The sequence below is a fragment of the Piliocolobus tephrosceles genome, chromosome 6 (assembly GCF_002776525.5).
Source record: "Piliocolobus tephrosceles isolate RC106 chromosome 6, ASM277652v3, whole genome shotgun sequence".
NCBI classification, from domain to species: domain Eukaryota; kingdom Metazoa; phylum Chordata; class Mammalia; order Primates; family Cercopithecidae; genus Piliocolobus; species Piliocolobus tephrosceles.
In genome coordinates this window covers 28,906,702-28,923,927 of record NC_045439.1, presented here as the reverse complement: position 1 = coordinate 28,923,927, position 17,226 = coordinate 28,906,702, and the positions used below count along the sequence as shown (strand labels likewise).

Genomic DNA, 17,226 nt, shown 5'->3' with positions numbered 1-17,226 from the left:
AAAGCTGCTTCAGTGTTACAAATTGGAATAGTTTGGAAAGACACAGTTGTATGTGACAAAGGACAGGCATTCAGATAGGCATGGCAGATGGATGGAATCTGTTGGTACTGATTCAACCTGATGATCTAAATAACTTCTGAAAACTATTCACAAACTCATTTAGGTCTTCATCAATCTCTTCCACATAGGAGAAAGTTTGGTGTCAATATTTAATACTTAAACATTTACGTGGGAGTAAGGTTGTAATGTGTTTAGAACAGAATAGCTAAAATTGAGCCAGTATCTGAAGACAGAAAATTGTTCAAAAATTAACAACATAACAATATAAAAAAGTTATTAAGCCGGGCAAAGCAAAATGAAAAGCAATTTAAAAGACAAAAAAAAATTAACATTCTGATCATCTCTTTAAAAAGCGTATCTGAAAATATTTTGCCTTAAGAACTCTGTTTAATACCAGTGCCAAACTCTCCCTAACTATGAAATTATTTAAACTATTTACTCTCAACTGTACACATCATTAAAAAGCCTGGAAATCACAGAACCCCCCTGCAGTCTCTAACCAACGTGCAGCGAGTTGACAGGTCAGGAATGCTGTGGGTGGGTCTGTTTGAAAGATATCCGCCTTAATTTCAGGCACACTCACACCGGCAGGATCAAGTCCATTTATACTGTAGGCTGGACTCTCTAGGGAGGAGGATGCTAAACCATTATGAAGAACTGTGTGATTTTACCACAGCCTTATTCAAAATTAAATGTATTTTAAAGAATTAAAATTCAACTAAGAAGTGGGTGGGGTTTCTTTTTTTCCACCTTTAGAACTTGTGAAAAGAAGTGACTCTGGAATGTGGTTTCAGTCAAAACAGAGTGACTGATGTTGGGGGGGGGGCGGCGCGGATGGGCACGCCAACTGACACGCGGGTCTCTCAAAGGTGAAAAGCCTTTAAACTCTGAGAGAACAAAAACACTTCACCTTTAAGAACTGATGCTAAATCTTATCTTTCACATGATTCAAATAATAATAATGGTATTACTCTCTTACACATAGGTAATAATCCTTGAGGAAAAACACCAGGTCTGTTTTGCTCATCATTGCACATCTAGCACCCAGGGTAGTATTTATGAAGTCTTAATAAATAGTTAGCACTTTGGGAGGCCGAGACGGGTGGATCACGAGGTCAGGAGATCGAGACCATCCTGGCTAACACTGTGAAACCCCGTTTCTACTAAAAAATACAAAAAACTAGCCGGCCGAGGTGGCAGGCGCCTGTAGTCCCAGCTACTCGGGAGGCTGAGGCAGGAGAATGGCGTAAACCCGGGAGGCGGAGCTTGCAGTGAGCTGAGATCCGGCCACTGCACTCCAGCCTGGGCAACAGAGCAAGACTCCGTCTCAGAAAAAAAAAAATAATAATAAAGTAAATAAATAAATAGTTAACACTTAATAACATTTCGTATCAGTCTGTTCACAGCTCACGTTAAGCAAAGAAGAATGTGATACTATCTTAGCACTATTAATCAAGGAAAGATTTAGGAATATCAAGAAATCTTTGCTTGAACGGTAATATTACTGTTGAAGAAAATACAAATGCAAAGGAAGAAATTTTTTTCAGACAAGACTACAAGCACACCACCATAAAACACTTTACAGAACAAGAGAAGGAAAAAAAATCAAACTAATGAGCCATTTTGTCCACATGCCTGTGGGCTGTCAACCATGTTTATTAAGCAGCTGAAAAGGCACTCCTAACCAAAGCAATAATGGGAAAGTATAGTAAAAGATAAGCCATACGTGTAATACATTCATTTCCATATGACTAAAATTGTCTGGAAGGAGACACAAGAAACTCGGGTAAGGAGTGGGGTGGGAAAAGAAGGCATATTTTTTGTTCATAACCTTCTAAACTGGTTTGATTTTTCTTCTTGCTTTTTACGAGTATGTATTTCTGAATTTTTACTTGTCATATTTTTAAAGCTTAAACTAAATTTTGTCATTGACTTAATTCACCATTTGGACTAAAACAGAGTAAATAAAAGCAAAACATGCCTATCATCACAACCTCAGTCACCTCACTATCGATAGCCTCTCTAGTGAATTCTCATCTACTTATGAGTTCTCAGTTAGACCTTCCATGCTACAAGTAAGCTCAAGCCTACACTGCAATCCCAGATTCCTTTCCAGAACTCCACATTCACATTTCCACCTGCCTCCTATATAGTTCCACTTAGACTTCATGGGCGCCTCAAACTCAACAAATCTAAAGCTGAACTTCTTACCATCCTAACCCTCCCTCTCAGTGAAAACCTGACACTCCTCTTCTATTACCTATTTTGGTCAACAGCATCACTATCCAGTCTACCCAGTCTCCCAAGTTTGGAGTCATCTTTGGCTCCACCTTATTTTCTGCCTTCCAGATAGAATTAGTAATGACTTTCTGTGCTTTAGTCCAAGAGCTTCTTGTGGGGCACAAGAGAATTTTAAGGAGGTAGAAAGTTGTTTTTTTGTTTTTGTTTTTGATAGCATCTGACTCTGCCACCCAGGACGGAGTGCAGTGGTGCAATCATGGCTCACTGCAGCCTCGACCTTTCAGGCTTAAGCAATCCTCTGGCCTCAGCCTCCCAGGAAGCTGGGACCACAGGCAAGTGCCACCATGCCCGGCTTATTTATTTACTTATTTATTGTAGAGATGGGGCTTCACTACATTGCCCAGGCTGGTCTCAAACTCCTGGGCTCAAGCTATCCTCCTGCCTTGGTCTCCCAAAGTGCTGGGATTATAGGCATGAGCCACTGTGCCCAGCCTAGTCTACAACTTTATTCAGATTTTGCCAAACGTCCTAATGATATCCTCTATAGCAAAAGAAAATCCTGGATTATATGTTCCCTTCTGTCTTTCTCAAGTGTCAGGAAAAAATTTTTTTAAACAATTGAAATAAAAAAGTTTTTAGTGCACTGTAAACTGACTTAGGAGAAATGATCCTGAGTAAAGGTTTCAAGAATCCCACGAAAGGACAGGGAGTAACTACCCAGGAAAGGACAGGGAGTAACTATGTTACGATGCAGTAACAGCGAAGTAATTACTAGGAAACAGAAGCACACATTTCTGATATGAATACAAAATCACAAAAGCACGATTTCCTTAAGCAAATAAGCACATTCCAGCTGCATGCTACAGCAGGATAACAGAACCTGCCTAGCTGGTGAATGGTTTGGAACATTATTTTTAAAAACTTAATGTCTAATGTGAACCACCCATTATTCTTCAGCAATCAAAGAACTGTTATCATGCTTTGTCCATTAAATGAACCCTACTCATTTTCAAGTGGTGTGTTTCTGTTGCTCCTTAAAATCTGTTCTGCAGAAACTGTCCTTTCTTGGAATTTTACTGAAATGTACTGGCCTCTCCCTACTACATACCACACATATTAAAGAGAACAGTTTGGAGCTTTACACAAATCACATAGGCTATACCATGCTCTGAATGTGTATGTTCAGAAGTGTCTCCTTTTTTCAGCAAGGAAATTTAGAAAAGGAGGAAGTCCACAGTTTTTCTTGTAATCAGCATAAATTTCTTAATTTTTGTCAGTAAGTATCTCATGCCGAATGGAATGAAAAATGTTTCCAAAACTAGTTGTGAAACACATTTATATTTTGACATTATCATTTTCCTATTGAAAACCCCCAAAAGGAGATCTTCAAGCATATATGGAGTGGAACATTTCCATTTCAGTTCAGTGGCACCCTGTACACACTGGGCACTGATGTCTGCCCAGGAGTTATCACACTAACTGGCCACCCAAGCCTCTGCTGTAACGCTTTTCCACCTCTAGATAAGCATCGCAGTGTAAGAGATGCAAGAGCCGGAAGACTGGAGTACATGTGCAGCTCTGCCACAAATTCTGCATCTTCATCTGAGCTCTCCTCCACCTCTGACATGTTCTGAGCCTGTAATACCATACCCTCCACTCTGTCCCCTCCACGTGCTCCAATCTGGTTTTGTGGTGCACACCACTGGAAAGGCAACCTGGTTTGTGTCCATTTCCCTTCTCTGGAAATACTCCCTGATATGCAGGGATGGGCCCCTGGTGGTCACGTGTATGCTTTGTGATCATATTTCCTGGACCATAACTGATGGACACAGCACCGACACCTATGCCAAAAGAAATCCAACAACCCTCTTTTACGGGGATTTAAAATGTCAGTGGGGAGAGAGTCTGAAGGGCAGTGGGTCTCCAATGTCCTGAAGAAAGGGTTCACGGCCGGGCACGGTGGCTCAAGCCTGTAATCCCAGCACTTTGGGAGGCCGAGACGGGTGGATCACAAGGTCAGGAGATCGAGACCACCCTGGCTAACACGGTGAAACCCCGTCTCTACTAAAAATACAAAAAACTAGCTGGGCAAGGTGGCGGGCACCTGTAGTCCCAGCTGCTCGGGAGGCTGCAGGAGAATGGCGTGAAACCGGGAGGCGGAGATTGCAGTGAGCTGAGATCTGGCCACTGCACTCCAGCCTGGGCGACAGAGCGAGACTCCGTCTCAAAAAAAAAAAAAAAAAAAAAAAGAAAGGGTTCACAAACTCCTGCCGCTGAGGTCCCAAGAGCTGTGGCAATTCCTGCCTTTCTGAGACCTGTTCAATTTTATCCCCCATCCCTTTTTTGCATACCTATTGTCCTTCCAATAAATCACCTTTTTGCTTAGTTTAACCAGAGTCAGTTTCTGTTACTCTCAACTAAAAAAGTTAACAGACAGAGATTCTATATTAAAATCTCTTAGAACTTTGTTCGACATTTTTATTGGGTATTTGTCATGTTAGCAGAGCCTGTCAACTTTAAGGGTTTCAAGAAAGTTTTAAAAAATATTTCCTGGCCGGACGCGGTGGCTCACACCTGTAACCCCAACACTTTGGAAGGCCAAGGCGGGTGGATCACCTGAGGTCGGGAGTTTGAGACCAGCCTGACTAACATGGAGAAACTCCATTTCTACTAAAAATACAAAATTAGCCGGGTGTGGTGGCGCATGCCTGTAATCCCAGCTACTCAGGAGGCTGAGGCAGGAGAATTGCTTGAACCTGGGAGATGGAGGTTGCGGTGAGCCAAGATCCTGCAACCACATTCCAGCCTGGGCAACAAAGCAAGACTCTGTCTCCCCGCCCCCCAAAAAAGGTAAAATGACAAACTCATGTACACACATGCTAATCTGGAATGCTACAAACCAAATTAAAAACACTGGTTATCTTGTAGTGGCATGGCTGGCCTCTTTGACTTCCTACTTTAAACATTTGGCCTATTTATTTATTTTGAGACAAGGTCTCACTCTGTTGCTGCCCAAGCTGGAGTAGAGTGGCATAACCATTGCTCACCGTAACCTCAAACTCCTGGGTTCATGTAGTCCTCTCACCTCAGCCTCCAGAGTAGCTGAGACTATACAAGTGCTCGCCACCATACCTGGGTAATTTTTTTTTAGATGAGGTTTCCCTATGTTGCCCAGGCTGGTCTTGAACTCCTGGCCTCAAGGAATCCTCCCAGTTTGGCCTTCCAACGTGCTGGAATTGCAGGCGTAAGCCACCATGCCTGGCCCAGTACAAACTTATTCTTATGTCATGTTTGTGGTAACAAAAATTCAAAAAACAATGCGACCTCCACTTCCAGGATAGCTTTAATAGAGAGAAGAAAGCTATTGCTTTCACAGTAACAACTAGATAAACCATATAGATTATTCAAATAAATAAATGGCTTTAAAGATTGAAGAGCTGTCTTCTATGCGTAGCAAAGAGGACTAGCAGAATTAAAATTCCACAGGGAGAAGAGCCCTTTCTAGGTGAGCTGAAAGTGCCAGCCATTTTCTCTCTCCTTGTGGTACTTGCAGAGCTTCAGCGTGAGTGATGATAACTGGGGCTTGCCATAGGGAGAACTCCAAGAGAAAGAAAAACCAGCAGAACTTTTGACAGCTGTATGGGTTGGCATGACAGACTAAATTCCGTAAGAGCCCTAAATTTATGACCAGTTTTCTACACAGGACATTTTCCTCCAGCTGGGGAGGCTGGAGGCCTGAACTAGAAAGAAAGGCAAAGTGAAATCAAGCACAATCTCACAGTGCTTAGCAGATAAAGCTAGAGGGAGTGGTCTGTAACAAACATACAATGGATCCCACCCTTGAGATACACTGACCTGAAGGACTTAAATCTTCAGCCCAGTCCAACTCAGGTGTTTGGATAGAGGTGTTTTACACCTCACTGAATCTGCCTAAGACTGCAAAAGGCAAAAACATTAACTTTAGAGTCTAAAGGTCTTTACACACATTTGTCTAGAAATCTTCAAAAACTTCTGCTGCCGGGCGCAGTAGCTCACGCTTGTAGTTCCAGCATTTTAGAAGACCAAAGTGGGCTCCCTTGAACTCCTGATCACTAGGTCAGGAGTTCAAGACCAGCCTGACCAACATGGTGAAACCCTGTCTCTACTAAAAATACAAAAATTTGCCAGGCATGGTGGCACACGCCCATAATCCCAGCTACTTGGGAGGCTGGGGCAGGACAGCCGCTTGAGCCTGGGAGGTAGAGGTTGCAGTGAGCCGAAACTGCACGCCACTACACTCCAGCCTGGGCAACACAGCGAGACTCTGTCTCAAAAAACAGTAACAACAACAACAACTTTTGCTTTCCTGGAGGTAGGGCACTGTGTGTGTGTGTGTGTGTGTGTGTACAGAACACAGCAGTCTACATGTTCACCTTCTTGCATCAGCACTGCCAGTCGAGGTAATCTGTCACAACTTGATCATCCCTCCCTTTAATTTCACGTGCCTAGAGAAGTGGAGATTTCTCATGTTCAATTTTTTAACATTTTCAAAACTACAAAATAATTTTTTGACATTAAAGTTTCTTCTAGGAACCCAAAGCCCTATTCCATTGAGAAACTCAAAATCAACATAATCATTTCATTTTTTTTTTCACTCATTCTACGAATACTTAATTTCTATCTATATGTCAAGAACCGTACTCTAGGCTGGGCACCGTGGCTCATGCCTGTAATCCCAACACTTTGGGAGGCCAAGGCGGGAGGACTGCTTGGCTCCCAGGAGTTTAAAACCAGCCTGGGAAACACAGTGAAACCCTATCTCTACACAAAATTTTAAAAAATTAGCTGGATGTGGTGGTGCATGCCGGTAGTACCATCTACTGGGTAGGCTGAGATGGCAGAATCTCTTGAGCCCAGGAGGTTGAAGCTGCAGTGAGCCATGATGGGGCCACTACACTCCAGCCTGAGTGATAGAACAAGACCCATCTCAGAAAAACAAACAAACAAACAAACCGTACTCTATATTTGATGATACAAATAAGAGGTAATCCTTGTCTTCAAGAATTGTGCAGTATTTTTTTTTTTAAAGAGACCATGGGTGTAAATATAAAAGGGAGTTAGGAAATCATTTTAAAGAATATCACCTAAAGGAATTTATATTTAATATGCAAGATGAAAAACACATACAAAGTAATAAGCATTTCTCTTACAAATGTTTCTCAAGCTGTCTCTTCCTCTTCACTTGACTGACAAAATCAAGGAAAGTAGGTTAAGCAATTTGTCAACAGTTGTGGGAAAGTTAAATACCAAAGTTGGAACTAGAGTCCAATTATTTATAGTTTGGTGCAAAAGCAATTGCCATTACATGGTTTTTGCCATTAAAAGTAATGGCAAAAGTAGGCCGGGCGTGGTGGCTCAAGCCTGTAATCCCAGCACTTTGGGAGGCCGAGACGGGCGGATCACGAGGTCAGGAGATCGAGACCACCCTGGCTAATACGGTGAAACCCCGTCTCTAATAGAAAATACAAAAAACTAGCCGGGCGACGAGGCGGGCGCCTGTAGTCCCAGCTACTCGGGAGGCTGAGACAGGAGAATGGCATGAACCTGGGAGGCGGAGCTTGCAGTGAGCTGAGATCCGGCCACTGTACTCTAGCCTGGGTGGCAGAGCAAGACTCCGTCTCAAAAAAAAAAAAAAAAAAAAAAAAAGTAATGGCAAAAGTAATTACTTTCAATGGCAAAAAACACAATTAGTTTGCACCAATCAATACATATTCTATTTGCCATTCCTTAGTTTATATTGCCTGATATTTTCTTTTTTTATTTTATTAATTCCATGGCCTTCCAATGAATTGAGATGTTCTAAGAATCAAATTTTCCTTTAATTATTTCAGAGGTACTACAATTTAATCGGATTGTTTTAAAATAATCAGTGGCTTAATATTAGAATTTTACTTCACATTCATCTTCCATACTTATTTTTGCTATTTAAATAATTAGCTCTTTTTGTTATTCATGTTATTAGCTACACTTAGATGGAAACAGACAGTTATATGGGTTTCCTCTACTAAGAAAACGTCTGTTTCTAGGAAATGAGGTTTGGCACCAACTAATTTAGTTGTCCTGGAAATAACCTGCTTGCCTATAAAAAAGTCAAGCTTACACAGGAGGCAATAAAGACACTATCCTTTAGCACAACCCGCAGAGTTCTTCAGCACGTGGTGGACTGCAGTCCAATCAGGATCACAGGCCCGGTTTCTCAGCCCAGCTTCTAGGCGTTTGAAATCAACGTGAGAAAAGAGCAGAGAAAAGAGCTGATGCGTTTCCCCTTCCTTGTAGCACCAGCCGGCGTCTCACAGTTGAAGCCCTTGGTAAGACAATGGAGAGGGTGCTGCAGAAGTCACCACTGGCCCCAGTGCCCTGTAGGGAGAGCTCAGGAAGAGGTGATGAAGTATACCAGAGTGTGCCAGACCCCCGGGACCTTCTCTGGCCTCTTCCTATTTCTCACAAGCGGTCCCCTCATGCTAGTAAGAACATTCAGCAAACCGCTATTGTTTTAAACCACTTGCAAACCTGATATACTATAAATGAGGCTATGGGTTTCTTTAATGGCTTATGTATCACCACAATTCATTTCTTTCTTATGTCTATAACATTATTTTAGGGAGCTAGTTTTTGTCAACCAGGAGCATATGAATGAAATACGACACACTAATTATCATCAAAAAATAGAAATAAAACTCTACTCAACATCTAGCTTTATCAAAACTTAAGATTTAGCTTATATGCTTTAGATCTTTTTCCCATTGAATAAAACATTAAAGTTATCATTCATTCATTTAACACTTATTGAGTCCCTGCCATGAGCTAGGCATGATCCAAGCACTAGAAATACACTCCTGTGAGGGAGGTAGACATCAGATAAGCAAACAGATATACCGTCTCAGGTCACACTGCTACAATGAGAATAAAACTGTGGAAAAAGAGCATTTTAAACAGGGTGGAGGTAAGGTGTAAGCAGATGGACTTGGAGTAGGGAAGAGAACTCTATAAAAAAGCTTTCCAGGCTGAGGTAACTGTAAAGGCTAAAGTCCCAGGGACCCCAGGCATGGTGGCTCACGCCTGTAATTCCAGCACTTTGGGAGGCTGAGACAGGAGAATCGTTTGAACCTAGGAGGTGGAGACTGCAGTGAGCTGAGATCGCACCACTGCGCTCCAGCCTGGGTGACAGATTGAGGCTCCATCTCAAAATAATAATGATAATAACAATAATAATAAGGCCCCAGGGAGGAGGTGTGCTTGATGGCAATGTGTTTGGGGAACATCAGAAAGCCCAGACTGGCTAAAAAGCAGTGACCTGGCAGGATATGAAGTCAGAAAGGGATGGGAAAGTTCATGGCGGGCCTTGTAAACCCTATTTTGTATTTTGTTATCAGTGACAGGAGGCCATCAGGACAGTGTCAAGATCTGACATGTTTAAGTAGTTCTCCAATCTTTTTAAGAAGTTTGTCCTGGGGAAATGCTGTATTTCCTTTCCTCCCCAGAGGAATTGGGAATTTGGTGTTTATCACGCCCCTGCATTTTTAAATACTTTTACTATATAAACACATGGCCATAAACAAGGTAGTATTCTCCTGCATGCATTAGTACTGCATTCCTTCAATAGTATTGCCAAATAATATCCTTTTATATGGATATACCATATTTGATATACCATATTTTATCTATTCATCAGTTGATAGACATTTGGATTGTTTCTACTTTTTGGCTATTATAAATAATGCTGGGCTAGACACAGTGGTTCACACCTGTAATCCCAGCACTTTGGGAGGCCAAGGCAGGCTGATCACGAGGTCAGGAGATCGAGACCATCCTGGCTAACACAGTGAAATCCCATCTCTACTAAAAATACAAAAAATTAGCCAGGTGTGGTGGCAGGCACCTATAGTTCCAGTTACTCGGGAGGCTGAGGCAGGAGAATGGTGTGAACCCAGGAGGTGGAGCTTGCAGTGAGCCAAGATCACGCCGCTGCACTCCAGCCTGGGCGACAGAGCGAGACTCCATCTCAAAACAAAACAAAACAAAAAAATTAGCCCACTGTAGTGGTGCACACCTGTGGACCCAGATACTCGGGAGGCTGAGGTGGGAAGATCGCTTGAGCCCAGGAAGTTGAGGCTGCAGTAAGCTATGACTGCGCCATCACAGGCCAGGCTGATGTGAGACCCTGTCTTGCAAACAAAGCAAACAACAACAAAAAAATTATTAGAAAGTAGCACACCGATTTACAATAGACCACATTAAAAAACAAACCTCCAGCTGGGCGCGGTGGTTCATGCCTGTAATCCCAGCACTTTGGGGGGCCGAGGCAGGTGGATCACCTGAGGTCAGGAATTCGAGACCAGCCTGGCCAACACGGTGAAACCTCCACCTTGTCTCTACTAAAAATGCAAAAATTAGCTAGGCCTGGTGGTACATGCCTGTAATCCCAGCTACTCGGGAGGCTGAGGCTGGAGAATCATTTGAACCTGGGAGGTGGAGGTTGTCGTGAGCTGAGATGGCGCCACTGCATTCCAGCCTGGGCGACAGAGTGAGACTCCATCTCAAAAAAAAACCCTAACACAGAGATTATCCCAATGCTTTACGATCTCACCTTAAACATGTATTATTTCCATAATGAGAAGTAAAAATGATTTTTTTTAAAAAAAAGGAAAAATAGCCGCGTCAAGCTTTGTAATAAAAAGTAGTCTTAAAGACAAACTTAAGATAAATTTTCTAACAGTAAATGGGTCAAGAGCAAAGGATTTACTTTTTAATTGGTCACAAACTGTGAATTATATTACAGAAGCTTCTCAGAAACTACCCAGAAGGGAACTGCCTTTGACTCCACAAACCATTTATTTAATCAAGTGTGGCACACCCACTCAGAATGCAAACACTGCCTCTACCCATCCCTCTGAATTGCCTATTCTACCAATAAACACTGCTTCTTTCTTTCAAAAATTGAATCTAATTAAATCAACCAATTAACTGTCTTGCTCAAAGCAGTGCAAGTTTCTATGGCACCTGGGCAAACCCTAAAAAGTGGGCAAGTCTGACTTTTCTGAACATCCTAGTTCTAAAATACTACCTTAAGAACACAGTTGCTCACACATTTCCCAAGAATTCCTGTTAAAGAAAATTCCTAAGTACCTGAAATAACTGGAATTCTTCAGCTGCAGTTATGTAAAAATCAAGATATGCTTCCCCTTAGAGCAAAAATTGAAATGAAAATGTTGTACTGCAAGTTGTAATTACATTATTTCTGAAAAGCCTTGAGGTATCTGAGGTATCTTATCAGAACCTGCTACATCTAAACAGGTATATGACCATTCTAACTATTTCTACCGTTACGGCCTCATAACTATCTTCTCCTTTTCCTTAACTATCACATTAAATCCCCAGTTACTGTTTCCCCTCAGTGGAAACAAAAGCTAGTAGCTATTCAGTAAACCAGCTTTCATTAGTTATTTATTTGCCTCCTCCTAAGAAGCAAGACTAACACTTTGTTCTTTCTACTTTGCTTGTCTTATTATTTAACATAAGAACATAACTTTTGCCCCAATTCCTCGAGACAGAATTTTTTATTCTGACAGCCAGAGAGCTCTCATCCTTCTAATATCTCATTAAAACTACACCCAGGCCGGGCGCGGTGGCTCAAGCCTGTAATCCCAGCACTTTGGGAGGCTGAGACGGGCAGATCACGAGGTCAGGAGATCGAGACCATCCTAGCTAACACGGTGAAACCCCGTCTCTACTAAAAAATACAAAAAACTAGCTGGGCGAGGTGGCGGGCACCTGTAGCCCCAGCTACTCAGGAGGCTGAGGCAGGAGAATGGCATAAACCCGGGAGGCGGAGCTTGCAGTGAGCTGAGATCTGGCCACTGCACTCCAGCCTGGGCAACAGAGTGCGACTCCGTCTCCAAAAAAAAAAAAAAAAAAAAAAAAAACTACACCCAAAGGGAACAAAGTTAGGGTCAAAACTGTCTCAAAGGTAGTTAATTTTTTTCTTTCATACTTTTTAACTAATTGAGGAAAGTAAAAGGAAAACCTAAATCTCCAAAGTTCTATACAGAAATGGAAGCTCTTTTAAAAAGAGCCGTTAACATGGAGTTTTAAAAACAAACACACGAATAAACTATTGTATTTCAGGGACAACCAAAACATGGCATTTACTTAATCAAAGGTTAAATCCACAGAAGAAATATGGTAATTAAGATCACGGGATAATGCAATTTGCTATAGAGAAAAACTTGCTGCAAATCCCCTGGAGATCTTTAAAAACAGCATAGAATTTTCTATCAGGACTGATTTTAATAAAGTCCTACAAAGAGATAAAGGACTGAATTACATAAACTCTCAAAGGTTCTTTCCAATGCTAATGTAAAAGTGTCCCTTGGGCAAATTGCCACACTTTACCTCAAATAAAGGTTTGTGCTCCTCCCACTCATCTGAATAGCAAAGAGGAAAAATTACTGCTTTATTGTTCAGCTGCTACTATTGTGAAAACTGTGTGTCTACTGTCATCACTAAACAGCAATATCTGTTTCATAACTCCTTAACACAGCATCTAGCTAATCAAATTCTAAACACAAATCCAAGAGTTGTTCTTTTACTATATACATTCATTCACCCCTTCAAGCACAGAAACATACTCGAGAGTGTAAAGTGATCTTAGACGTTTCTGACTTCTCTCCTGTTCATTAAAAGGCATGGTGGGAGATGTGAGGAAAATAATTTACATCTCAATCACGTTATACTCTAAATTCATATTCTAGTAAAAGCATGACACACAGCTGTATGCATATTTTTGATGGCACAGTTGGCAACATTTCCTTCAGAAAAATGGGAAAGACAGGTAGAAGTTGGAGCACAAGCACATCGCTTTAATTAAAATGAAAACAACTTTTAAAAAATGTTAAGATATTGTATAGCTCTCATGTAGTTACCAAGATCTCTCTTTTGTACAAAAAAAGAAAGAAAAAAATTCACAGACAATATTCCTCCATCTGAGAGCGTAGAAAGTTCCAGATCTGAAGTCTGTTTAAAAAATACTGGTGAGAAGTAGTTTTCTAGAAGGGATACTGCAGCCCTCACAGCATTCCAACAGACCATTCTTTTAAATGTCACCAACGTGCCTTGAGTGAAACTTTTATAAAACATGTCCCCAAAAGTCAACCAAATGTTATTTATACAGATTTTAAAATGTCATGTTAGTACCTTGATATTTCTTCACCTTATTAGTTGACAAGCTCTGAAGAAATATCATTCTACAAATGCTAAATTGTTAAGAGATTATGGAAGAAAGGTCCTTGATTTCCTACTAAATCAGAACATAACTCACAGGGATTGAAAGCAGCATTTTAACACAAAGCACCTCTGAAGCGTGAACACCTCTCTTGACTTCCTTTTTCATTTAAAAAAAAAATCATACCTCGGCAGAGCGCGCCTGTAATCCCAGCACTTTCAGAGGCCAAGGCAGGCGGATCACCTGAGGTCAGGAGTTCGAAATCAGCCTGGCCAACATGGTGACACCCCATCTCTACTAAAAATACAAAAATTAGCCGGGCGTGGTGACGGGCGCCTGTAATCCCCGCTACTCGGGAGGCTGAGGCAGGAGAATCGCTTGAACCCACGGGGTGGAGGCTGCAGTGAACCGAGATTGCGCCACTGCACTCCAGCCTGGGCGACAAGAGCGAAACTCCATCTCAAAAAAAAAAAAAAAAAAAAAAAAAATTCATACCTCACTCATTCACCTACAATGTATTTTCTAACTCCTACCCGTTAAATTTCCCTATTACATTCTATACCACAACAATTTTGTCTTATAAGTCGTTTACATTGCTAGGAAAACGACAAACTATTCCACTGCTTATAATGAGCTCATTGTTATCACTTCCTCCCTCACACAATTATTTCTTTAAAAGTGAAAACAAATCATTTGATCTGTGTACTACTTCGCTTTGACACCTTACAACTTCAGGGGAGGTCAAGTCTGTTTTACTTATTTTTCCCCTCAACTCTCAGTCTCAATATCTCACATGACCTAGAAAAATGCTTCATTTTCTGCTTCACACCAAACAGTAACAGATCTATCCATCATAACTACTCATCTGGGGTGGAGCCTGCCAGATATTTATGTTAAAGCCAAATTAAGATCACCATCCTATCAAAACTGCAAAGATCAAACTCCTGCTAATGGGGAACAGGGTACTTTCTAAGTGTTCCTTAGTATCTGTACAAGACTTAAACGTATTAAAGTCAACTGGAAATTAAGGCGACACTCTCTCCCAGGAACACCGATCTTGCATCTTTTTAACCAGCTCATCTTTAAAAACACATTTCAACAGAATACTTGTCAGTCTAGAGCACTGTAAGGTTGATAATAAGCACTGTCTTGAATTTAGAACTTTTCAAAATATTTTAGAACTGCCTGAACTTGGTTGATGATTCAGCATGGTTAATTAGTATAGTCATCGCAAGTCACCACCAAGCTTAACAATCCCCTTGTGTGAGAGCACTCGTGTTCAGAAAAGGGTCGAAGGAGCCACCCAATTCAACCTGGAGCATGGGGTACAGTCTCACAAGCAGAGTTAAGAGAATGATGCTTTCGAGGGACCAGCTTGGATTCCCTGCCAGATCTACGTACCAATGTCCTGCTTGGGGAGCGAACGTGGTAGTCCAGAACGTGGTTGGGAGAGGCTGGGTGTGTTTCCATCTGACACCACCGCCTAACTTTCTTTGCCTCTTAAGGACCCCATGGGTGGTTTTCTTTGGAAGGCTGCAGGACTTTAAGAGGAAGCAACAACCTCGGAGGTCTGAGAAGGGACCCTCGGGAGCCCTTGGGTAGCTCCCACTGGGGTCCGAGGGGTCCCTCATTGCTTCCCCTGGGGGCAGCACACACTTCTGGCAGGATGGGTCAGAGAAAGGTACCCGGAGCTCTGAGCAGAATCCAGAGCTCCGGAGGAAGGGAGGAAGACCTCCAGGCGCGGAGACGTGGGGAGCCCCCCAGCCGTCCTTGAGCTTCCAGGCTCGTGGAGGTCGGGGCAGCGGCCGGACACTGCCGCCCACACCTGCGAGCTGCGTCCACCCGGCGGATTGCCCAGCGGATGGCCCGGAGACCTCGCCCTGCTCTGCCGCCCCTCCGCCAGCCCGCACCGCCACCCCGGCCCCGCGGCGCGGGCCCCTCGTACCTGGCTGGCGGCGGCTGCGGCTGCGGCGCTGCTCCTCACGTACCCGTTCCGTACTTCTCCGTTCGCCACGCAGCCATTCGCCCGCACCGTGCGGCGACAGCAGCAGCCTCCGGGCCCCGGCCGCATCTTCCTGGCAGCACCAGGCGCAAGGCAGGATCTGTGGGCGGCGGCAGCGGCAGCGGCGGCAGCGGCTCCAAGTCCCGCTCCGCACCCCACCCACCTCCCCGAAACCGGAAATGGCTGCAGCGCCGCCGCCAATTCCCGGGCGGGCCTTCACAGAGGGCGGGGCGCTCTCCGCAGAGTACCGGGCTCGCCCAAGGCCACGCAGCGAAGGGAAAGAGCGGCAGGGATCGGCCGAGAGGGATGTGGTCCTAAAGACCGCTGACCTATCTGGAAGAGAAGGAGGCGGACCCCATGCTGCTGCCTGGCCAATCACGGACGAGAGCAAAGCGCCTCGCCGGAGAGGGGGCTTCTCTAGAGGGATTCCAGGGCCTGGCACCTGATTGGAGGCCGCATCCAGGTCCTGGGTAGGGCTTGTCTGTTTAATGGTCCAGACAGAGGAGGAGGCGGAGCCCAGGGAAAAGTAGCCAATTAGAGTGTGAGGAAAGAAAAGGGGCTGAGCCGAAGTCTCTAGAGCGGGTTCCCAGGTTCTCCAGGACAGGTGGCGCAGTGTCGGCCTTTGCCTCACGGAAAGTTCTGGGCTTTATGTCCTAGCCCAAGACCCGCAGCTTCCGTATTTAATTAGCTTATTCCTTTGTGAGTATTTACAGAATAGATATTTTGACAATCTCTCACCATTCTTCAATTTGCGCCACACATTCACTATTTATGAATTATTATAAGTAATAATTCAGATGTCTTTTCACGTGCCCTTCACATTTGCCCTTGGCAGGGTTTTCCATACAGCCTCCTTTAAAGTCTTTACTTCAAAGTTAGAAAACCTGGTCTAATTCCAACTCTGCCGGTAACTGGAAGCTAAAACTTGAGCACTGTATTTAACCACTTTAGAAGCCAAATTCTTTAAAATGGAGTTAATACTTCCTGCTTCCTAGACTTATTGCAAGAATTATATCATTAACCCATTATGCACCTCTTATAATACTTGGCTTGTAATAGGAGTATAATAAATATTGTTTTCTCACCCTTTTACTTCCATCTTCCCATTGGGTTAGAAAGCAAGGAAATTGATCTACATTACAATTAGAGACTTTCTGTTATCCATAAAGAATTTAGTGTCATAATTAAGAGTATGGACTGTGGAGTCGGTCTGGGTTTTAAATCCTAGCTGCTGCGCTACTTACTAGCTGAGTGACCTCTATGTGTCTTCATCTGTTCAGTGGGGATAATAATAGTTGTCATGAAGATTGAATAAGTTTATGTATGTAATGTATTTTGTACAGGACCTAGCAATTAGTGAGCATTCATTAAGTGTTCGTTACTAGTAATTGCTAAATGCACCTATGAGAATCCATGCATTCTTCCCCTACCCTGCAGGAGCTTTAGAAAGGAGGTCCACAAGGTATCGGTTTTGCATGACTTAGGAGCTGAATAATCTAACAGAAGGTGGGATCATGCATCCCACACATCCTATTTGAGGACAAACACTATTGATCTTAAAGTGAATATACGTCTGTATGTATAAGGCTAAAAAAGAAGCATGTGGCTGTGCTTCATGGAGCTTACATTTCAGTGAGAGACAAGAAAACAACAGTTAAAGACC

General features: G+C 43.0%; 1 protein-coding gene across 1 annotated transcript in view; it reads right to left on the bottom strand.

Annotated features, from left to right (window-relative positions):
* Window positions 1-15,721, bottom strand: part of SPTLC2 (serine palmitoyltransferase long chain base subunit 2) — a 109,666-nt gene extending 93,945 nt beyond the window's left edge. The window contains exon 1 of the mRNA XM_023184946.2: window positions 15,507-15,721. Coding sequence (XP_023040714.1) covers window positions 15,507-15,632 — 126 coding nt within the window. The 5' untranslated portion in view covers window positions 15,633-15,721. The remainder of the gene's footprint in view (window positions 1-15,506) is intronic.
* Window positions 15,722-17,226: the final 1,505 nt, after the last annotated feature.